General features: G+C 45.6%; 2 protein-coding genes across 5 annotated transcripts in view; one reads left to right on the forward strand and one right to left on the reverse strand.

Annotated features, from left to right (window-relative positions):
• Positions 1-223: 223 nt before the first annotated feature.
• ATP23 (ATP23 metallopeptidase and ATP synthase assembly factor homolog) lies at positions 224-12547 on the reverse strand. The gene is made up of 6 exons (XM_043494217.1): positions 12373-12547; positions 9403-9448; positions 9211-9292; positions 5590-5727; positions 3527-3610; positions 224-763 (listed from the first exon to the last, which is right to left on the reverse strand). Exons 1-6 carry the CDS (start codon positions 12545-12547, stop codon positions 560-562), a joined length of 729 nt encoding a protein of 242 aa, XP_043350152.1. The 3' UTR covers positions 224-559.
• A 75-nt stretch (positions 12548-12622) lies between these two features.
• The window catches only part of RPAP3 (RNA polymerase II associated protein 3), a 48532-nt gene continuing 36680 nt past the window's right edge, over positions 12623-24474 (forward strand). For 2 of the 4 annotated variants that reach the window (XM_043494197.1, XM_043494187.1), the window contains exons 1-2: positions 12623-12716; positions 23737-23895. In XM_043494197.1, the coding sequence (XP_043350132.1) occupies positions 23743-23895 (153 nt within the window). In that variant the 5' untranslated portion in view covers positions 12623-12716; positions 23737-23742. Of the gene's footprint in view, positions 12864-23733; positions 23896-24474 lie in introns of all 4 variants that reach the window. The other 2 variants (XM_038388458.2, XM_038388443.2) reach the window with 2 other exon arrangements.

The following is a 24474-nucleotide window of genomic DNA, read 5'->3' on the forward strand; positions in this document are numbered from 1 at the left end:
AAATATAGTCACCTACAGGGTTTGGCAGCAGCTAAACAGAGGTTTTGAGGATCTAAATATTGGACTTAGGCACCTGAAGCAGCAGTTAAGCACCTAAATCCCTTTGTGGACCTAGCCTTAAGTGCCCATATGTGGATTAAAGATCCTGACTTTAGGTACCCACTTTGAAAAAGGAATACTCCATTTTCAATATTATATACAGACATATCTACACAACACATAATTTGTAAAAATCTGAACATCTTAAATCACTTTATTCAGTAAAGATAAAAGACATTTTGAAAATAATTCTTAATTGGACTGAGCAGATTTACACATTAATTGAAATGTGTGGATTAAACATTTGATAGGTCAAAAGAAACACTGAAAAACAGGAGAGGAAATACATGGTTTACAGCTCTTGTTCATTTACTCAGATTATTTCTGACTTATCAATGGAACTTGGCTTTTGTGTAAGCTTTCCATAAAAATTGTAGTTTACTTGTCAAAATTTCCTCTCTCCACCAGCACCTTCCTAAGTTTTCAGTGTGATAGCACTGCTAATGATTAATAGTCACCTTTACAAATTTGCATAATATCGATCCCGGTTCTGAAAGTTTCTGTAAGCATACTTGGCATCTGATCTACTGTGTGGGACTCTTCCGAATGGTTCATGATCATTAAAACAGGAGTCAAAAACTCCATCCACAGCTTTTTCTGCTGTTTCTTTGCTTACTTTTCTAACAGCCAAAATGGAGCGAATGGCTCTGTCTCGTACACAGGTCTGAAAGAAATGGGGGGGGAAAAATTGTAGCTACGATTTGAGGTCACAAATTACAAACCATTTTGTACAGATCTATCTAAATGTTAGTTCCTATTGCATGTGTATCAACATTAAGGTTACAGTTAATTATGTATCACAGAAAACTGATACCATTCCAAATAGATCTTAAAAACAAACTTGTGATCATTTAAATGTATTTTTCTTTAATCTAAAATTAACTATTTAATTTTCTTTATGCACCTAAATCTTCATGTAATAAGAAGAAATGCTATTTTTCTTTGATTAGCAATAATTCAAATGCAGTTTAAAACTCTGGCTTTATGTAAAAAAAAAAAGCATACAACTTAGACATTCACATGAGAAAATCTGCTCAAAGTTGAAAAGCCACGTGTCAGTTAGCCTTTTTCAACTATCATCAAATAGAAGATCTAGAGGACTCGACTCCTCTGCCATCACTCTTCCTTTCTGTGGTAACTTTCCCTGATCCCACCTTTCTGTAGCAACTGCTACCTATTGGGCTTTTCCTCTAAAAAGAAGAAAAGGATACACAAGATCTCCAAGCCACTGTCAGTAATTGCTGCTCTAGATCAGCCAGGAATAGATTTATTCAAGTTCAGTCCTGTAATCTGTACTTAAGTAAAAGTCTCACTGAAATCTCGGGGAGCCTTTCCTGACTAAGGGGCTGCATGTCTGACTCTATACTAAATTTATATTGTGAACTGGCTTTAATTTATTTTTAATCCTTTTGAGTCTTTCCATACATAGGAAACAAAAATTAAAACTTCAAAATAAGAGTGACTAGGGTTGACCAGAAGTGTCTTCTGAATTGGATTTTTTCTGTTCTTACTGACTACCCACTGTAATTAATTTATTAAGCAGTAGTTCAAGCTGGAAAAACCACCAGCTCCTAATTTAGCTTTTTTAAAAAATTCATTGGTTCTACCAATGCAAAAATCTTATTTTTCGCGGGAATTTTTCTTCTAAAAAAAATGTAACCCTTTAAAAAGTGTCTTAAAAGATATGTTAAAGCCTGATCTTGAAGGTTCTCCTCCTTTCAGTTTTGTCCTTAATTTAGAGCCCTTCCATCTTCAAAGGCACAGCTCTGGAATCTGTTTTCAGGGCCAGATGCTCCCTACCCAAATTAGAATGATAGAGGAAAACAAATGCTGGTAGAAAATGGACAGAGAAGATGCAAAGATAGCTGATGGAAGGGAGCAAATCCCTGGTATGTTCCCAACCTCTGACCAAGAGAAGCCTCTTGCACAATCACTGGGGGGTCAGGACTCCATGGCTCAGGGCATTCCAGGGACTGGAGTAGAGACACAGTAGTATTCCATTCCACACCCTGTGGCCAGTGAATGTAAAATGATACCAAATGAGAATGCTATAACTTTGCACAAGTGTAAATGACTAGGCAAAGAGTGGGACAACAGAATCCAGGCTTAATTATAGGGACAACCCATCCCTGGCAGCTTTCAAGGTAGGATGGAGGGAATCAACAATGTATTTGCCTCCTAAACTTTTGGCTGGCTAGAAAGGGAAGGAGCAAGGATAGCAGAAGGGACAGAGAGCAGACAGGCTGCTGCTTTGTGCAGCAGCATTCAGCCAGTCTCCTCTTCCTGCCAGCTGCCATTTAGCTCCTGTACAGAGTAGGAGTCTCACTGGAGCCTGCTGCCAGAAGGAGCTGCTTTATCCTTCTGATGAGGCAGGAGAGGCTGTAGCCAGCTCAGCTCCATCCCAGCCCACCTATGCCCCTCCCCTGAAAGGGCCTGGGAGCAATAGAAGCAGGGGGACAAAGAGGAGTCACTACCAAATCAGGCTTCCATCAAGCAGCAGTTTCTTCTCTCTCTCCTCCTTAGGAGACAGATATAAGGGAGGAGAGGAGCCAGGTACATGGAGAAACTGCAAAGAGGGCAATGGAGTGAGGAGACACTGGGGGCATGTCTGTATTAAAAACTTAAGTCAACCTACGTTAGGTTGACTTACAGCCACCACAGTAACTACTGTGGTGGTTAATGTCCACACGACCCTCCTTCCATCAACAGTGTTCATCCATCCTCACAAGGAGCACTTCCATTTACTTAAGAAGGGCAGTGTGAGTGTGGGGCACAAGAGCCCAGGCTCACAGCTCCGCACGCAGCTCCCCACTAAGAGCCCGGCTGCCCCCCATCAGCTACCAGCTCCCAACCTGGTCTCTCAGCTCCCTGCGCTCTTGGCTCCCCATCAGGAGCCCAGCGCGCCCCCTCCCCACAGCTCTTAGCTCCCCGCTCGTCTGTGCAGCTGGGCTCCTCACTGGGAGCCCCTGACTTACCCTGGTTTTCTTGTCAATTTCAGTTTCAGGTGGAACCATGAAATTGACAAGAATGACAGCCAACACCTCAGATACAGGGGTAAGCAGAGGGATGTGGGGCAGTGTATGGAGGCAATTTAGAAAAACAGAGAGGTAGGGATGACTTGAGGAATGGGAAGCTAGGAGAGGCAGAAAGGACAAGGACTGAAGGCAAGAGAGCTAGAGGGGAAAATTTGGGTTTTGGGAAGTGGGAGGCGAAAGTCAGATATGGATGGGTAGGCGGGCAATATAAAATTATATAAAATTTACAATGATTTCCCATCATCTACTGTTTTTCCTGTGGTAAGATTGTGGCTAGGAATTTAATAGGAGTTGGTGTATTGCTTGATGGACTACGATAATAAAGTCCAAAGCCATACTATACTGTTCCTTAACATAAGTCAGCATTATTTACAAGGCACAGTCTTCTTTACCTGATGGTGCTGTTTTAATCCAAATTTAAATCTGGTCATTTCATTTATGAGTGAGCAGTCTCCACTGAGATTAGCAGCTCGAATCTATCATGAAAACAAAAGACCACAGAAAATAAGTGGAAAAGTCAGAGCATTACAGTAAGTCTTAATATAATGAAGCAGTTTCCTGTATTTTTCTGGTGGACTCTCCCTCTTTGTGCTTAACTGGGGAACACTGAACCCTTCTTTGCCTTCTTGGTGTCAGCTATGCCAGGGCACGTTTTATTGACCACCATCTTTTCTCCTGATTTTGCTCTCTCCTTTTCATAGTACTTCTCCGCCCCTATATAAGGCTACATATTGTTCTGGAGGGAATATCCATTGGTAACTCCGGGGGGCCAAGTCATACATGCTCTTGCAAATTAAATGAGTGATCAGGGAGCAGAGAAGAAAATTTAGATATGTGAGCCACTGCTTGAACTTGAAAACCCTGTGAGATGTTCCTGTTGCCATCTGCATTAGGGACTACTGTAAGAGCAAGGAAGGCAGGCAAGTGGCTTTCAAAAAACCACCTGCTGCATTTTCCACAGTAGCAGGAACACAGTTGCGTTAAGAGAGTACAGACAGAGTCATACACATTTCTCTTCCTCTCCCTCCTCCAGACTAGTCTGGGGCTTCCCTGGTATAGCCTATCTTCTGGGATGGGAAACACTGCTCCAGTAGTTTTTGTGTAGAAAAAAATGTGTAGAAAAAAATGAATCTGTTTCATAAGAGGAAGCTAGTATTTGTACTGGTGAATTTAAAAGATTGAAAGGACAAAAGTTGTTTAGACACAAAAAACGGGCCAAAAAGTACAAGCAAGCAATTCCCAGAAAAGTTTGATCCCAATCTTGTGTTAAATCTTATGTTCAGCACATTGGCACTCTATTACTCTCTTAGAGACAAAAAGCAGGTAGGTAGATAATGAAATTTCTGAATTCCAGAGTGGCTTTAATGATATTGTATATGTGGCTACTAGATACTAAACCAAATTCATTTCCAAGAAGAAGAATTACAAGAAATCACAGCTGATTTTCACTTAAAGTGCATCTTCTCCAGATAAAACAAATGCAAACATGATATACAATTTCATGTACCTGTATAAAATCTGACTTTTTTGTAGCAAATTCATTATATTACTTCTCTCATTAGGGCAGAATACTGAATCTGCAGTTTTACAATGAAATCTGTAAGTTTATGCTATCAACTCCAGATATCATTCTTCACAGTTCTTGAAAAGTACTCCTAAATGTTTTAAACTAAAATGACATAGACACCATTTAACTCTATACATTTAGATTATCTTTATTGGCATAGAATAATTTTTTTTTTTGTTACAGTGAGGAAATTTTCGACTTTATCAAAATGAGAAAGATGACATTTACATGGAAATATATACACATAATTCTAGTTCATATTCCAAAATGAACTATTAGTAACCTGTGTAAGTAGCTTAGTTTCGTTTCATAATCCATCAAGTTATCCATGCTACACAAGCAGCTATGTGCCACTCAATCTGGTAATAACATTCTCCAGGAAAGGATTAGAGTGTCATGAACAGAGGTTTATGATTATTAAGGCTACAGTCAACAAAATAATAAGTAAATATTTTTTACAGGAAGAGTCACTTCTGTTATTAACCTTGCCTTTGAGCTCTAATATACTACTATGAAGATTATGCAAAATATCAGTATTTGTAGAAAAAGGAATTTTATAAATACTGTACTATCATCTACATGTTTTTATTCTGTAGCTATTGAAACATGATAATGTTCACTTCATTACATATCAGAAGCAGATAAATATGTATTACATTTGTTTGTTAAACTCCAAAACATAGTATTTCAACTTGTACTTTGAACAAATCTGGTCTCTAGATTGAATCAACAAAAGGTAGGAGGGAGGATGAAGAAGGAGTTATACTGAATTATGTTTGGATAGAACAGAATGTTTGGCTCAGCACCAAAACCTCTAATAGCCACCAGTAAGTAACACTCAGACTCAAGTAAGAAGCCTACTTGTGTGTGACAAGCACATTGACTTACCTCTGAACAGGCTAAATGTTTGACATTGCTGAACCAGTCAACATGTGCACGACAGTGATCAAAAGCATGAATCAGTTCATGTGTAACTACGCGGTTCATATGGGATTGTTGATGAATATTGTTCTGGCATAGAACAATCTGTAGAACAAAAATATAGGAAGTCTTTAGCAGAAAGTTAAAGGAATTTTCATTGCAAGAGTATACTAGCTTTGAACAGTATTACTGGCTTCCAATTTCTCCCTATCCTATTGGAATTATTTATTCAATCATTACAACACTAATTTAACCATAATTCCTTTATTAAAGTCAAAGGTCAAATGGTATTTATACAATTGCTCTAAACCTACCTAAAAGCCTAACTAATAAGCCCTTTACTACATCTCCATAGTAAAAAAAAAACACAAAAACAAAAAACAACATTTTACAAGCATTTGATCAAGATACTTACAAATGGGCTAAACCCAGGGGTTCTTAGACCCATAATCATTAAATCATACATGTGTACGACTGGAAGAGACCTCAATAGATTATCTAGTCCATTCCCCTGTACTTAAGGCAGGACTAAGTAATAACTAGATCATTCCTGACAGATATTCATCTAACCTGTTCTTAAAAACCTACAATGATGGATATTGCATAACCTACCTAGGCAATTTGTTCCAGTGCTTAACTATCCTGAGAGTTAGGAACAACCTTTTATTTACTTGAAAACTGTTATCATAACCCCCACCCCCAGACTTCTCTTCTCCAGACTAAACACACAATTTTTTCATTCTTCATTCATAGGTCATATTTTCTAGACCTTTAATCATTTTTGTTGTGCTCCACTGGACATTCTCCAATTTGTCCACATCTTTCCTGAAACGTGACATCAGAACTGGATACAATACTCCAGCTGAGGCCTTATCAGCACAGAATAGAATGGAAGAATTACTTCTCATGTCTTGCTTACAATACTCTTGCTGACAAATCCCAGAATGATGTTTTCTTCTTCTGCAACAGTGTTAATCCACCTTTCTGCAGTACTCCTTCCTAGACAGTCATTTCCCATTTTGTACGTGTCAAACTGATTGTTCCTTCTTAAGTGGAGTACTCTAAACTTTATAAGTGTACTCTTTACGTCATTATCTAAATCATTTATGAAGATATTGAACAGAGGCAGACCCAGGAACAATCCCCGTGGGACTGCACTCGATATGCCCTTCCAGCTTGACTGCAAACCACTGCTAACTACTCTCTTGAAACAGTTTTCCAACTAGTTATGCACCCACCTTATAATAGCTCCACCTAGGTCAGGTGGGCAAACTACGGCCCGCGAGCCACATCCAACCTACCAGCCAATTTAATCTGGCTCTCAAGCTCCTGCTGGCGAGCGGGATCTGGGGCTTGCCCCACACCCATGCTCCAGATGGAGACAGGGTCCATTCCACGCATGCGTGTTGTGGCTCCCGGAAGCAGCAGCATGTCCCCCCTCCAGCTCCTACATTTAGGGGCAACCAGGAGCTCCGCGTGCTTCCCCTGCCCCAAGCACTGCCCCTGTAGTTCCCATTGGCCAAGAACTGCAGCCAGTGGAAGCTGCAGGGATGGCACCTGAGGTCAGGACAGTGGGCAGAGCCACCTAGCCGTGCCTCCACATAGGAGCTGTAGAGGGGACATGCCGCTGCTTCCAGGAGATGCTTGAGATAAGCACCACCCAGAGCCTGCACCCTTGAGCCCCTCCCGCGCCCCAAGCCCATGCTCTGATCCCCCTCCTGCCCTCAGAACCTCTCGATCCCAGCGCACCCTCCTGCACCCCAAACTTCTCATCCCCGCCCCACCCCAGAGCCTACACCCCCAGCTGGAGCCCTCACCCTCCCTTCCCCCCGCGCAACCCCCTACCCCAGCCAGGAGCCGCCCCATCCCGCACCCTGAACTTCTCATTTCTGGCCCCAGCTCAGAGTCCACACCCCCAGCCAGGGTCCTCACCCCCTCCTGCACCCCAACTCCAATTTTGTGAGCGTTCATAGCCCAGCATACAATTTCCATACCCAAATGTGGCCCTCAGGCCACAAAGTTTGCCTGCCCGATCTAGGTTGTATTTCCCTAGTTTGTTTATGAGGTCACGCGGGACAGTATCAAAAGCATTATAAAGTCAAGGTATATGGCATCTACCGCTTCCCCACTACTCACCCTGTCAAAGAAAGCTATTAGGTTGGTTTGACACAATTTGTTCTTGACAAACCCATGCTGATCGTTACTCATCATCTTATCTTTTAGATATTTGCAAATTGATTACTTGATTATTTGCTCCATTATCTTTCCAAGTACTGAACTTAAGCCGACTGGTCTGTAATTCCCATCTTGTCCTTATTTTTCTTTGTATAGATTGGCACTACAGTAGAATCTCAGAGTTATAAACTGACCAGTCACCCACATACCTCACTGGGAACTGGAAGTACACAATCAGGCAGCAGCAGAGACCAAAAAAACAAAAAACATAGAAAGCAAATACAGTACAGTACTGTATTAAACGTAAATGTAACCTAAAAAAAAAAAGGAAAGTTTAAAAAAAAAAAAAAAAAAGATTTAGCAAGGTAAAGAAACTTTGTGCTTGTTTCATTTAAATTAAGATGGTTAAAAGCAGCATTTTTCTTCTGATAGTAAAGTTTCTAAGTTGTATTAAGTCAATGTTCAGTTGTAAACTTTTGAAAGAACAACCATAACATTTTGTTCAGAGTTACAAACATTTCAGAGTTATGAACAACCTCTATTCCCAAGGTGTTCGTAACTCGGAGGTAAATACACAGTAGAACCTCATTCCAGGCCTCTGGAATCTCTTCCATCTTTTTTCTAATGGCTCAGATATTGCCTCAGTCAGCTCCTTGAGTATTGGATGTATTCCATCATATTGGTTGGCTCCAACATGGTCAGGCAAGTATTAGGCAATGTACCCTTTAAGAGTTTACTTTTTATACCCTTTAACAATCCAGAGATGTCTTGCCAATTACTGACATCAGCTAAAAAATAACTTGAGATCGTGCACCCTTATTTCCAGTCTTAATCCAGATAAGATTTACAATCTCTTCCCCTCCTTCTTGCTGACTAAATGGTTTTTCCTTCGCATCTGGGTTTACATAGGCCCCAATTTTTAGGTAACATTGGTATGTGGGGTTGTTAGGGCCGTGCTGGCTCATTTTAAGACAGATTCTCTTTCTTATTTAAAACCATCTGCAGTCACCCAGTCGATTAGAGGCCTTCTTTTCAGAAACTCTCTTTTATTTTATTATTCTTTGAACTAGACATCCTCCCTTAGTTCATTTCTTCTGGCCTGTAACTCATTATTTTCAAGGCCTTCCTTCTACCATGACTTCAACCTGCTGGGTACTAATATTAGTGGTGTTATCTCCAAATAATAACTCATACATAGTGCTTTTCATTAACACAGCTCAAAGCACTTTACAAAGAAGCATCAGTAGCTAAGCACAAGCATGGATCTACCAAATTTTAAAGTTAACTTTCTTTTATGTACTTAAATCAAACTTCCAACATTATTTAAAAATCTGATTTTGATTATAAATACATGTTTTTGGAATCTTCTTTTTCACTCTGTAGGGTATTAAAATAGACAACATCAACGCCCACCTGTGATGTTGCAGCATCAAAACCTCCACTGACACACCCATCACAGTCTTCACAGGCAAAGTGCCGATCTTTATGAACAGTGCTGAAAGGTCAAGAAGTATGATGTTAGAGGCAAATTTTAAATAAGATTGCTAAGGAAAATCCATTACTATAGAAGTCAATATAGAATACACAAGTCAGAGGTTGACCTACCAGCCAGACTGCTTCATAGCATCAAGAAGTAGTTGAGCATAAGGACCTAGAAAAACAGTGCTGCAATCAATTTCTCTACACAAAATTTTGTATAGCAAGTAAAAGTTCAGTTATTAATTACATAAAAGATAATTTCGAAGTGAGATGCAATTAATAATTATATGGTGATGAATTGACACTGCATCTTAAATAAAGTGCATTATGACTTTCTTTGGAAAAGCACTAGATGAAAAGTCAATTTACAGTTGTCCCAGTTCAGATTAATTAAAAATGACATTCAAAGCCACACAATGCTCAACTCACTGCAGGGCACACAGACATAGTTTAAATAGCAAATGCTTGTGGAAAGGCCACTACTTCTGAATTCTGTATAAAACTTAGTGTAATGTAATGTCAGGCCAGACCTCCACCTAAAACTTTGGTCGACCTAGCTGTGGCCTCCCTTTCTGATACTGCAGCATGGTGTTGCATATGTAGTGTACACCCAGCCTCAGTGTATAATAATGGAGACTAAATGTAGAATTAGCATATGTCCTCAATCTACAGAAAAGGGCCTTCTGGGTAAAAAGAACATATAGCAGCCACTTCTGGAAGATTATTTTCTTAATTAATTAACGAGAATTAGTGCAGATATGGAAGATGAATAAGGAAAGTTATATAGCAAGACAAGAGCCCAAGAACAATGAAGGGGCTTTTTAGAGGTGATCCCTGTAACAGAAACATCCAGTTACTCACAATTAAACCAATTCCTACAGTATCGTCACAGATGCCAAAAGCTCCAAATATCCCCCACCCCATCTCTGCCCACTGCACTGCCAAAATCAATACAGTAAAATCTCTTATCCAGCACTTCACCAACCAGCAAGCTCTGTAAACCGGCATCTCTGATCTGCACGGAAAGTCCGATTTATAGTGCGGTTGGTGTGGGGCCAGCAGGGGGCTGGGGCATGGGAGGGGCTGCAGGGCGCACTCTGGGAGGAAGTTTGGGGCAGGTAGTTGGGGCACAGGGTGCTAGATGGGGGGGGGTGGGGCTCCCTCCGGCAGTTCCCTGTCCCTGCTATGGCTGATGGAGGCATGGCCAGGCAGTTCTCCAGGCACTCTGCCTCCGTCCCCCAACCCCGAGTACTGACTCTGTGGCTCCCAGTCCATGGCCGGGAACTGCAGCCAATGGGAGCTGCAGGAGGTGGTGCCTTCAGACAGAGACAGCCTGGCACATGCCTGCTTGCAGAGCTGCCTGGCCGCACCTCCGCCAGGAGCAGCAGGGATGGGGAGCCGCCGGAGATGAGCGCCTCCCCCCACCTCCTGATGTGGTACCCCGAGGCCTAGCCACACCTCTGGTAAGAGCTAGAGTGAGGATATGCCACTGCTTCTGAGAGTTAGTTGAAATAAGCATTGCCCGGAGCCTGTACCTTTGAGCCCCTCCCGTGTCCCGAGCTCCTGCCCTGATCCCCCTCCCGCCCTCCAAACGCCTCGATCCCAGCCCGGAGCCCCCAGTGCACCCCAAGCTCCTCATCCCCAGCCCCACTCCAGAGCCTGCACCCCCAGCCAGAGCCCTCAACTCCCCTGGCCCAGCCCAGAGTCCCCTCCTGCACCCTGAACTCCTCATTTATGGCCCCACCCCACAGCTTGCACCCCCAATCAGAGCCCTAACCCTCCCCCCATGTCCCAGTCCCCGCCCTGGTCCCCATCCTGCCTTCCGAACCCCTCGGTCTCAGCCTGGAGCACCCTCTTACACCTCAAATCCCTCATCCCCAGCCCTACCCCAGAGCCCGCATCTCCAGCCGGAGCCCTTACCCTGTTCCCCTCCCACCCCCTGCATCCCAACCCCCCGCCCCAGCCTGGAGACCCCCATCCAGCACCCTGAACTCCTCATTTCTGGCCCCACTCCAGAGTCCACACCCCCAGCCAGAGCCCTCACCCCTCCTGCACCCAAACCCAATTTTGTGAGCGTTCATGGCTCGCCATCCAATTTCCATACCCAGATGTGGCCCTGAGGCCAAAAGGTTTGCCCATCCCCGTCTTAGCACTTCATCATTGACCTTTGTAACTGTGCAGATGCTTGTCCCAGCGATATTTAACGTATATTTTAATAACAAATACTCATTGAGAATACGTACAAGTACACGCTCATAGTTTTAGCGAGGACACCTGCGTTTCGGGTATTGCGCTCGCCATGTTGCGTTCGCACAGTAAATGACGCCCCAAAACAAATGCTGTTTACCTGACCTCCCTCTATTAAGAGGTACCTGACGCTTATGGACACCAGGCAGGGTCCTTCGGAAGCCGAAGACTTTGCTCCCATCCCACACCACGGTCAAGTTTTTAGCAGATTAGGGACAAGTCAGCAATGGGATCTGAGTTACTATAGAAAATTCTTTCCTGGGTATCTGGCTGGTGAATCTTGCCCATATGCTCAGGGTTTAGCTGATTGCCATGTTTGGGGTCGGGAGGGAATTTTCCTCCAGGGCAGATTGGAGAGGCCCTGGAGGTTTTTCGCCTTCCTCTGTAGCATGGGGCATGGTTGACTGGAGGGAGGCTTCTCTGCTCCTTGAAGTTTTGAACCATGATTTGAGGACTTCAGTGGCTCGGACATGGGTGAGGTTTTTCATGGGAGTGGGTGGGTGAGATTCTGTGGCCTGCGCTGTGCAGGAGGTCGGACTAGATGATCAGAGTGGTCCCTTCTGACCTTAGTATCTATGAATCTATGAATAAGAACAACCTTCCCGGTCAGTATCTGCCACTGGCCACAGTTCGCTACCCCGGCCCAGCGGCAGAGGAGGTCAGAGAGCAGCTTTAACAGCGGTAACTGCGACTGGTAGCGAAGGACACCTGACCGCCGTTTTTCACACGACACCCGGCCCCCGGGGGAGAAGCTCTGCGCCCCCGGCCTGGCAGGCCCCTCCAACCCCGCACTCAGAGCCGACCCCGCCGCGCCCACAGGGCTCGGGAGCCCCCCGCCCCGGCGCCTACTTGTGTCCAGGGCGATCTTCAGCATCACCCGGCACTTGTGGTTGAAGGTGAAGAGGCTGGTGGCCAGGAAGCTGCGCTGCGGCTTGGCCTCGCGGCGCCGCTCCGGGAAGAGCCGGTAACCGAAAGCCTCCCCCTCGGCCACCTCCGGCGGCGGCGGCGGCTCGCTCCGATCCATGGGCCCGGCTTCCCGGGCAACTTGGAGACGTGCCCCCGGCAGCGGCGGTTCCCGGGCAAAGGTCAACTCCGGCACCGCCCCGCCAATCCCCGGGGCGGCTGCGCACCACGTGCCGCCAGCCGAGGGGCGGCGCGGGCAGCCATGACAGCGGCGGTAACGGTCGCTCGCGGTGCGCGGGGGGTGCGGGCGGCAGCTGGGCCGAGGCCCCGTCGCGGCCGCCGGCACTAGGAGCGCGGCGGAGTCTGTTTCCAGCCCCAGTCCCAGCCGCGGTGCACTCGGGGAAGCGCCGGCCGGAGGAGGCGGTACCCGGCGCCAGGTGGGGTGTGGAGGGCGCGGGGCGGCGGTTTCAACCCCTCCGGGGGCTGGGTCCCAGGTCTCCTTGCCGGGGGTGGGCGCCTGGGATGAGCCCGAGCAGTCACGTTTGCTTCCGCACCGCCAGAGAGCGGCTGCAACGGCGGGGCGCATGTGAGACGCCAGGGACCCTGGCCTGCCCCGTCTCTGCCTGCCCCTTTTCCCGCCCTCATCAGGGCAGCGCCTGAGCCCCTCGGGGCACCAGTGGGCTGTGAACAGCGCTGCGGGCCCAGCCTGTAGGTGGGGAACTGAGGCAGAGTAAGGCCTGGGGTCAACAAAGGCACTTAGGCGCAGGGCTGGTGCAAGCACTAGGCAAACTAGGCAGCTGCCTAGGGGGCCAAGATTTGGGGGGTGCAGAAAAGTGGTCCCCAAAAGTAGGACCACATATCAATCAAGAGGCTGGCAGCAGATTGCAGACTGGAGGGAGGACGTAAGAACCACGTTCCCAATGACTTGCTCTCTTGCGCTCACCTCCGGGGGATGGGGGGTGCAAGGTGGAAGTTTTGCCTAGGGTGCAAAATATCCTTGCACCGGCCCCACTTAGGCGTTGCAACGCCGAGCATCCTAGGAACAGTCTATGGATCCACTGAGCCCGAGTCAGGTGCTGAGACGCCGCTACCATGCATGAGAGAGTTAGGCACCTTAAACTGTGATTTACACCAGTGCTTGTCAACCAGGGGTACATGTACCACCCGGGGTATGCAGAGGTCTTCCATGGGGTTACATCAGCTCATCTAGAGATTTGACTATTTTTTTCAAGAGACTACATAAAATGCACTAGTGAAGTAACTGCAAAGTAAATGACTTGTTCATACTGCTCTATATACTATGCACTGAAATGTAAGTATTATATTTATATTCCAGTTGACTTATTTTATAATTATATGATAAAAATGAGAAAGTATGCAATTTTTCAGTAGTAGCGTGCTGTGACAGTTTTGTATTTTTCTGTCTGATTTTGTAAGCAAGTAGTTTTTAAGTGAGTTGAAACTTGGGTTACGCAAGACAAATCAGACTCCTGAAGGGGGTACGGTTGTTTGGAAAAGGAGAGAGCCACTGAGCTACATAGCCAGCATTCTAGGAAGGAGAAGCTTGCGTAAAATAGCCAGGGGTGTGTATGTCTAAGCTTAGTTGCTCTCAAAGGGGTAGGTGCCTCAGTTTGGGCAGTGAGGAGGCACCTGTCTCTGTTAGCGATCTGTAGCTAGGAACCCATCTCTTGGGGTATGTCTACACTACACTCGAAATTAGGTCGAGTTTATAGAAGTCGGTTTTGTAGAAAGCATTTTTATACAGTCGATTGTGTGTGTCCCCACACAAATGCTCTAAGTGCATGTAGTCGACGGACTGTGTCCAAAGTACTGAGGCAACTGTTGACTTCCGGAGCTTTGCACTATGGGTAGCTATCCCACAGTTCCCGCAGTCTCCACCGCCCATTTGAATTCTGGATAGAAATTCCAGTGCCTGATGGGGCTAAAACATTATCGCAGGTGGTTCTGGGTACATATTGTCAGGCCCCCATTCTCTCCCTCCCTCCGTAAAAGCAAGGACAGACAATCATTTTGCGTCTTTTTTTCTTGAGTTACCTGTGCAGACGCCATATCACAGCAGGCATGGAGCCCGCTCAGCTAACCGTCACCGTATGTCTCCTGGGTGCTGGCGGACATGGTACTGCATTGCTACACAGCAGCAGTTTATTGCCTTTTGGCAGCAGACAGTGCAGTATGACTGGTAGCCGTCATCGACGTAGTCCTGGGTGCTCTTTTAACTGGGTGCCTGGGCAAACATGGGAGTGACTCAGCCAGGTCATTTCCCTTGTTTCGTCTCATGGCGATTGAGTCCTACCAGCAGTGCACTGTCTTTTAATCTGCAGCTAGCAGAAGATGATGGCCAGTAGTCCTACTGCACAGTCTTCTGCCGAGCACCCAGGAGGTGACGATGGCTAGCGGTCATACTGCACAGTCTGCTGCGAGCATGATGTAGAAAGATAGATGAAGTGGCTCAAAACAAGAAATAGACCAGATTTGTTTTGTATTTATTTTCTCCTCCCTCCTTCCCTCCCTCTGTGAAATCAATGGTCTGCTAAACCCAGTTTTGAGTTCTATACTTGAGGCGGCCATTCAGTTTCTCGCAAAGCCACCCCCTTTGTTGATTTTAATTCCCTGTAAGCCAACCCTGTAAGCCATGTCGTCAGTCGCCCCTCCCTCCGTCAGGGCAACAGCAGACAATCGTTCCGCGCCTTTTTTCTGTGCAGACGCCATACCACAGCAAGCATGGAGCCCGCTCAGATCACTTTGGCAATTAGGAGCACATTAAACACCACATGCATTATCCAGCAGTATGTGCAGCACCAGAACCTGGCAAAGCGAAACTGGGCGAGTAGGCGACATCAGCGTGGTGACGAGGGTGATGAGGACATGGACAGAGACTTCTCTCAAAGCACGGGCCCTGCCAATGTGGGCATCATGGTGCTAATGGGGCGGGCTCATGTGGTGGAACGCCGATTCTGGGATCGGGAAACAAGCACAGACTGGTGAGACTGCATAGTGTTGCAGGTCTGGAACGATTCCCAGTGGCTGCGAAACTTTCGCATGCGTAAGGGCACTTCCATGGAAATTTGTGACTTGTTTTCCCCTGCCCTGAGGCGCAAGAATACCAAGATGAGAGCAGCCCTCACAGTTGAGAAGCGAGTGGCAATAGCCCTGTGGAAGCTTGCAACGCCAGACAGCTACCGGTCAGTCGGGAATCAATTTGGAGTGGACAAATCTACTGTGGGGGTTGCTGTGATGCAAGTAGCCAACGCAATCAAAGATCTGCTGATATCAAGGGTAGTGACCCTGGGAAAAGTGCAGGTCATAGTGGATGGCTTTCCTGCAGTGGGATTCCCTAACTGTGGTGGGGCCATAGACGGAACCCATATCCTTATCTTGGCACTGGAGCACCAAACCGGCAAGTCCATAAATCGCAAGGGGTGCTTTTCAGTAGTGCTGCAAGCACTGGTGGATCACAAGGGACGTTTCACCAACATCAAGGTGGGATGGCCGGGAAAGGTACGTGACATTCGCATCTTCAGGAACTCTGGTCTGTTTCAAAAGCCGCAGGAAGGGACTTTCTTCCCAGATCAGAAAATAACTGTTGGGGATGTTGAAATGCCTATAGTTATCCTTGGGGACCCAGCCTACTCCTTAATACCATGGCTCATGAAGCCATACATAGGCAGCCTGGAGAGTAGTCAGGAGCTGTTCAACTGCAGGCTGAGCAAGTGCAGAATGGTGGTAGAATGTGCATTTGGACTTTAAAAGCGCGCTGGCGCAGTTTACTGACTCGTTAGACCTCAGTGAAACCAATATTCCCTCGGTTATTACTGCTTGCTGTGCACTCCACAATATCAGTGAGAGTAAGGGGGAGACGTTTATGGCGGGGTGGGAGGTTGAGGCAAATCGCCTGGCTGCTGGTTACACACAGCCAGACACCAGGGCAGTTAGAAGAGCACAGGAGGGTGTGGTGCGCATCAGAGAAGCTTTAAAAACCAGTTTCATGACTGGCCAGGCTACGGTGTGAAAGTTCTGTTTGTTTCTCCTTGATGAAACCCCCCCGCCCCTTGGTTCACTCTGTTTCCCTGTAAGCTAACCATCCTCCCCACCTCCCTTCGATCACCGCTTGCAGAGACAATAAAGTCATTGTTGCTTCACATTCATGCATTCTTTATTAATTCATCTCACAAAAAGGGGGATAATTACCCAGGTAGCCCAGGAGGGGTGGTGGAGGAGGGAAGGACAAGGCCACACAGCACTTTAAGAGTTTAAAACTTATTGAATGCCAGCCTTCTGTTACTTGGGCAATCCTCTGGGGTGGAGTGGCTGGGTGGCGGGAGGCCCCCCCACCGCATTCTTGGGCGTCTGGGTGAGGAGGCTATGTTACTTGGGGAGGAGGGCGGTTGGTTACACAGGGGCTGTAGTGGCGGTCTGTGCTCCTGCTGCCTTTCCTGCAGCTGAACCAGGTGCTGGAGCATATTAGTTTGATCCTCCAGCAGCCTCAGCATTGAATCCTTCCTCCTCTCATCATGCTGCCACCACCTTTCAGCTTCAGCCCTGTCTTCAGCCCGCCACTTACTCTCTTCAGCCCACCACCTCTCCTCCCGGTCATTTTGTGCTTTCCTGCACTCTGACATTGTCTGCCTCCATGCATTCATCTGTGCTCTGTCAGTGTGGGAGGACAGCATGATGTCAGAGAACATTTCATCGCGAGTGCGTTTTTTTCGCCTTCTAATCTTCGCTAGCCTCTGGGAAGGAGAAGATCCTATGATCCATGAAACACAGGCAGCTGGTGGAGGGAAAAAAAAAAGGGACAGTGGTATTTGAAAAGACACATTTTATAGAACAATGGGTACACTCTTTCACAGTAAACCTTGCTGTTAACATTACATACATAGCACATGTGCTTTCGTTCCAAGGTCGCATTTTGCCTCCCCCCACCACGTGGCTAACAGCGGGGAACCTTTCTGTTCTGTTCATAGGCAAACAGCCCAGCAGCAACGGGCACCTCTGAATGTCCCCTTAAGAAAAGCACCCTATTTCAACCAGGTGACCATGAATGATATCACTCTCCTGAGGATAATACAGAGAGATAAAGAACGGATGTTGTTTGAACGCCAGCAAGCATACACTGCAATGCTTTGTTCTGCAATGATTCCCGAGTACGTGCTACTGGCCTGGAGTGGTAAAATGTCCTACCATGGTGGATGGAATAAGGCTGCCCTCCCCAGAAACCTTTTTCAAAGGCTTTGGGATTATATCCAGGAGAGCCAAGAATGCCAGAGCAAATAAATCATTAAACAATCTAGCTTTTAAACCTTGTATAGTATTTTAAAAGGTACACTCACCAGAGGTCCCTTCTCTGCCTGGTAGGTCTGGGAGGCAGCCTTGGGTGGGTTCGGGGGTACTGGCTCCAGGTCCAGGGTGAGAAACAGTTCCTCGCTGTCAGGAAAACCGGTTTCTCCGCTTGTTTGCTGTGAACTATCTACAACCTCCTCATCATCATCTTCCTCGTCCCCAAAACCTGCTTCCATGTTGCCTCCATCTCCATTGAAGGAGTCAAAAAACACTGCTGGGGTAGTGGTGGCTGAACCCCCTAAAATGGCATGCAACTCATCATAGAAGCGGCATGTTAGGGGCTCTGACCCAGAGCAGCCGTTGGCCTCTCTGGTTTTCTGGTAGGCTTGCCTCAGCTCCTTAAGTTTCACGCGGCACTGCTTCAGGTCCCTGTTATGGCCTCTGTCCTTCATGCCCTGGAAGATTTTCACAAATGTTTTGGCATTTCAAAAACTGGAACGTAGTTCTGATAGCACGGATTCCTCTCCCCATACAGCGATCAGATCCCGTACCTCCCGTTTGGTCCATGCTGGAGCTCTTTTGCGATTCTGCGACTCCGTCATGGTCACCTCTGCTGATGAGCTCTGCATGGTCACCTGCAGCTTGCCACACTGGCCAAACAGGAAATGGAAATTCAAAAGTTCGCGGGCCTTTTCCTGTCTAACTAGTCAGTGCATCTGAGTTGAGAGTGCTGTCCAGAGCGGTTACAATGGAGCACTCTGGGAAGCTCTCGGAGGCCAATACCATCTAATTGCGTCCACAGTACCCCAAATTCGACCCAGCAAAACCGATTTCAGCGCTAATCCCCTTGTCGGGGCTGGAGTAAGGAAATCTATTTTTAAGAGCCCTTTAAGTCAAAAAAAAAAAAAAAGGGGGCTTTGACATGTGGATGGGTGCAGGGTTACATCGATTTAATGCTGCTAAATTCGACCTCAACGCCTAGTGTAGACCAGGGCTTGGAGTTATCAGAGGAGTGCTCTTAGTCTTCTCTGTTGAAGCTGCTCCACTTCGAATCAATGCTTAAATAGCCATTGGGCCACAGAGAAAATGGACTGACTGTAAACTGGTGGTTAGGGCACCCCAGGAGATGTCAGTTCCATCCTCCCTGCTCCAAATGATTATTTAAGTATTTATCCAAAGCTGAGCACCTACCACGGGGGAGATTGAGGGTGCTTTATGTGACCCGGGGTGCCTATGGTAGTCCTCACTGAAAATGCTAAAGTTGGGGCAGGCTGCCAAAAGGAGAGCAGATGCTCTCAAAACTGGTGGTTAACACTGACATTAGACTCCCCAACCAAACTGTTCTGATTCCCCACACTGGTTATCAAGAAGCTGAAAAAAGAAATCCCACAGCTCTCTTTATTGCATTCCAATAAGGTGAGGAATTATTTTAAACAACTGCTCACTATACAAAATGTTCTTCTGAACCCCAAAAGGCCATTACCAGGCCAATTTTAGTTTGGATCTTACCCACAATACCATGTTGCCAAGCAATCTTTTGGTATCTAAAACTAAAGGTTTATTAGAAAAGAAAAGGAAAAGAACAAGAAGAGAGTTGCTAAATGGTCCAAGTAGTCAGATACATACATAAGACTTCATAGTCCATATATCAGGTTCTTAGCAATATTGGTAAGTTTGCTGGCTTGAAAGACCCTGTGGAACTAGGGACGTAAAATATTAAACTGTTAAATGGTAAACCAATAAGTATTAGTCTTACCGTTCACCCACCTCCTTCTGATCAGCGGGTAGAAGTCCTTGCTGGGGGCGGGGCCTGCATGCAGATCACCAACAGGTTCTTCTGCAGTAGAGATACCATTTTGGACACTGGCAAGAAGTGAATTATGGCACCAGGAAGGAGAGGGTATCACAAGAGATCACTGGGAGCCCAGCTCCTTCTTAAAGGGGCCGAGTCGATATTAACGATATTAAAAAAAAGTCCCTCCAGCCCCATGGACCTGAGGGGAAATACTTGCACAGACCCAGGGGTGACGATCCTGGCGGAAGGATACTACTCGCTAGGCCAAGAAATGCCTGGCAGGGCAGGGAAGCAGGATGAGCAAACTGCCAGTCCGGGGGCTTCGCAGGGAGTGGCCAGCCAGGCATGGGGAGTACATTTAGAGTGGGGGGGCAGGGGCTGGAGGCCCTGTTGAGGGGTAAAGTAGTCCCTGACTTCCCCCCGTGTCACTGGAAGGGGTTTGGCTGAGGAGGGGATGGCGCGCTGGTTGATGCTGCAGTTTCAGCTGATAATTGAAGGGAAAGGAAGCTGCTGCTGGGGTAGCATGGAGCATCTATGGAGGCCACATCAGCACAACCTAGGTACCTGGGGCTCCTCTCCCTTTTCCTGGGTACTGAGGATGCAACCAGGTGCTGGGCCCTCTCTACTGCCCTAAGCTCTCTTGGCTAGGCCTGTTGTGTCACCCCCCGGTATGAGCTCAGCTGTCCTTCCCCATCTGTCCAGGACAAGTGGGAGGGGAGACATGCCATTGTAAGCATTGTGAGGTCCAAATTGGTTAACTGGTTAAATGATACAATTTGAATTGTTTAAAGGGGTACTTCTTAAAATGATATTTACGTTCCTGTCTGGAACACATCCAAAGATTGGCTGGGTCATTCAGTCCTTTGTTCAGAACTTCAGTTTGTATAGAATTTAGGATTGAAGATAAAATGGAGACGATGCAGCTGCCTTTTATATCCTTTGGTTTGTGGCTTGCAAACAGCATCACACCTCACATCAAAATATCCCATTGCTCAGTGATTAGAGCCCCTTTCTGAGATTTCAAATCCTTCCTGCCAATTAGGCAGAAGGCGGAGTTGAACCTGAATCGTCCACATCCCAGGTGACCACTGCACTAAATATTGGAAGACGACAACTCCTTTGAGCAGATTTTGGATGGGACCTGATCTGATAGGTACCCGCAGTCCACCTACCGGATTGGGCTCTGCACACAAGATAGGCAAATGAATACCTGTCTTCTCCCAGTTTGTGCATCACACTGGCATTAGGCATCCAGATGCCTGGAGTGAGGCAGCAGTGTAAGTGCCCAGAGACAGGAATTTATATGCAGAGGTAGCCTGTAAACTTACACACCAAGTAAATTTAGGTGCCTGTGGGGTTTGGTGGGAGTTTTGTGAATCGTGGTTGAGTTTAAAACTGGGTTTTAGGTGCCTAAAGTGAATTTTAAGTGCCTGAATTTAGGTTTAGGCACTCAAGTGCCTTTGTGGATCGGGGTGTAAGTGACTTGCCCAAGATTGCACAGGAAGTCTGTGGCAGAGCTGTGAATTGAATCTAGGTGTCCTGACTAGATAACAGGGAGGAAGAGGAGTTATTTTAATTAAGGGCCAATGTGGACACAAGAACAAATGGATATAAACTTGCCATTGACAAGTTTAGGCTTGAAATTAGGCAAAGGTTTCTAACCGTCAGAGGAGTGAAGTTCTGGAACAGCCTTCCAAGGGTAGCAGTGGGGGTAAAAAAAACCTAACTGGCTTCAAGACTGAGCTTGATAAGTTTATGGAGGGGCTGGTATGAGGGGACTGCCTACAATGGTGTGTGGCCAATGGGTGACTGCTAGTAGCAAAAATCCCCAGTGGCTGGAAATGGGACACTAGATAAGGTGGGCTCTGAGTTACTACAGATAATTCTTTCCAGGTATCTGCCGGATGGGTCTTGCCCATATGCTCAGAGTGTAACTGATTGCCATATTTGAGGTAGGGAATTTTCCCCTGGCTCATCTGCAGCATGGGGTATAGGTCACTTGCAGGTTTAAACTAGTGTAAATGGTGAACTTTCTGTAACTGCAAGTCTTTAAACTACAATTTGAGAATTTCAGTAACTCAGCCAGAGGGTACGGGGTCTATTTCAGTAGGTGGGTGAGGTTCTGTGTCCTGCAATGTGCAGGAGGTCAGACTGAAGATCAGGATGGTCCCTTCTGACGTTAGTCTATGACACTCCCAATCCAGTGATTAGTCTACCATAGACCATCCTTTCCTCTTCACTTCCCTTATGTATGTAACTGTATATGTTAATTTTAGCAGCATGTCTTTTCATCACATGATTGAGGAATCCTATGCCAAAATATCATAATTTGTTCAGAAAGAAGCCTTACCTTGTTCACCTGGTTAAAGGCTTCTCTAATTAATATCTCGTCCTCCACAGGTTGAGAGGTATGAATAGAGAAACTTTAGTATGCAATGGAATTCCAAGGTTTTTGTTTAGGTCCCTATCCTTCAAACTCTTAAATATGCTAGTACACTTTACAGGGTTCTAAATTAACAGGATCAGTGCTGGAAAGGGACCTGAACGTTGGTGTGCTCAGCTCAACGAAGACCTCTGCTCATTTGCAAAAAAAACAAACAAGATGTTCGGAAGCATAAGGAACAGGCTATAAAATAGCAAGAATAAGAGAAACAGAAGAGAGCCAAATTCAGTCCTAATATTTTTTTTTTTTCAAATAACACATAATTAGATTATAGAACTCATTGTAACAGGATGTCAGCGAGGCCAAGAAATTAGCAGGATTCAAAGATATTTATATAGATAGTAAGAATAGCCAGAGTTATAATAGTTAATGGTTACCAAAAAAATAAGTAGGGATATAAAACTTCATTTGTAAAGGTTTGAAACAATTTGTAATTTTTACAAATTAAAATGAGACCTTCATGGAAGACAGATTATCCCACATCTGTCTATTACTGGGTTTCTTGCAGTTCCTCTGAAGCATCTGTTGCCAGCCACTTTGGAGACAGGGTACAAGACCACTGGTATTGTCTGATCTGATCTGGTCTGATCCAGTGCTGCAATTCCTACGTTCTAAATTCATTGCAATGATTTAGTAAAATGACCTTGGCATCATTCAGGATAGTTCAGGGAGAGCATCTGTTCAGTGTGCAGGAGTAGTCAAAAACAAGCAAAAAGTTACACTGTATAAAGAACGTGGATTAGTGATCATGAAAATATTAGCCTTACCTAAAATAAAGATATCTAATGTTAAATTCTGGTCATCCTGTCTCAAAACAGATATACGAGAAGTAGGAGTCTAGGACTCTGAAAACTTTAAGGTGTGGCAAGAGTAAAGAGATTAGTAATATCTAATTGAAAAAGCATAAAAATAACAGAGGACATAATGCTAATATACAAAATAGTGACTGGAATAGTGGAGAAAGGCCCCATCCGCAGGCGCCGTCCCTGCATCTCCCACTGGCCTCAGTTCCCAATCAATGGGAGTTGCGGGGCAGCGCTTGGGCCAGGGACAGCGTGCGGAGCTCCCTCGCTGCCACTACACATAGGAGCCGGAGTGGGGATACACACCTGCTTCTGGGAGCCACACAGAGCCATAGCACGCGCAGAGCAGGGCAAGCCCCCGACCCTGATCCCTGGCTGGAGCGCCAAAGCCGGACCCTGCTTCCTGGCAGGAGCTCGAAGGCTGGATTAAAACATCTGAAGGGCTGAATGTGGCCCTCGGGCCATAATTTGCCCACCTCTGATCTATAGAATGAGTACATTTTATAGTTGCAAATTTTTTGTTAAATGTTAACTTTAAGAAGCCAATTTCCTTGTTTTTTCACACAAGATTGTGTGATTACGACGTTTTGAAAAATTATTGGAGGCATATTTCCTTTAATACAAGATCACATAGTTGTCACCTTCTGGATATCTCCTTGACTTGCTCCTTAAAGAGATGATACACCTTATCCATAATAACGAAAAACATGACTTGTTTCTTTCTTTTGAAATGTTTCAGTATGTCAGAAAAGTTATAACTTTCCTTCATTTTAATAACTTGTTCTCTTCTCATCTCCTTACTTTTTCCTACGATGTCTCTGCTTACACTGGTGGGAAGATTCAATCATCCATGCAAAGTAATTCAGTCGAGTTCAGGCATGATTTTTTTCTCATTTTATAGAAACTAGTTTTCTTCAATAATTGCTTTTGATTCTCATCAAAAACCTGTTTTTCCCCAAATTCAGCAGGTAACAATGACTTCACCAAATAAAGCGCTAGAGCTACAGCTGCAAATGAAGCAAAATGCTGAAGAGCTGCATGATTTTGTGAGAGAATTAGAAAGCTGGGAAAAAGATATTAAGCAGATGGATTCTGAATTGATGAAACAGACTGGTGCCCCAGAAGAGGTAAATTCAAGAGTCCAATCTCAATATTAACACAGCTATTAATAAAAAAATGGTGGTATTTGTTTAATAATTTATCATTTAGTTTTGGAGTTTTTTTGCATAGGTTATGATCCAAAGTGATTTTCATTTTAATAGTCTAGGGATACGTTACTCCTGTTCCTCAAGGATATTTCATAAAGACTAAGGATCAGTGTCTCCTAAAATCTAAAGTTAGAGAGAGTACCATGTCACGACCTAACTATCATCATGGGAGACCTGAATGCTAAGGTCAGTAAGGACAATACAAACAATGACAGAGCAATGAGAAGACATGGGTGTGGCACCATAAATGAAAACGGAGAAAGGCTTGTTGATTTCTGTAATATGAATGAACTAGTCATCGGCAGAACCCTATTTGAACATCGTGAAATTCACAAGCTGACATGGTGTTCTCCAAATGGCGGAGATAAGAACCAGATTGACCATATCATGATTAATGGCAAAAGGGGATGCTCACTAACAGATGTGAAAGTGAGAAGGAGTGCATATGTTGGCAGCGTCCATCACCTTGTGACAGCCTCCATCAAACTAAAACTGAGA

The sequence above is a fragment of the Dermochelys coriacea genome, chromosome 1 (assembly GCF_009764565.3).
Source record: "Dermochelys coriacea isolate rDerCor1 chromosome 1, rDerCor1.pri.v4, whole genome shotgun sequence".
Taxonomy (NCBI): domain Eukaryota; kingdom Metazoa; phylum Chordata; order Testudines; family Dermochelyidae; genus Dermochelys; species Dermochelys coriacea.

Coding starts and splice junctions, on each gene's coding strand:
- ATP23 (XM_043494217.1), bottom strand. CDS start 12,547: ATGGATCGGAGCGAGCCGCCGCCGCCGCCGGAGGTGGCCGAGGGGGAG. Junction 9,293..9,402: donor GCTATGAAGCAGTCTGGCTG/GTAGGTCAACCT, acceptor TTGACCTTTCAG/CACTGTTCATAAAGATCGGC. Junction 5,728..9,210: donor TTGATGCTGCAACATCACAG/GTGGGCGTTGAT, acceptor TTTGTTCTACAG/ATTGTTCTATGCCAGAACAA.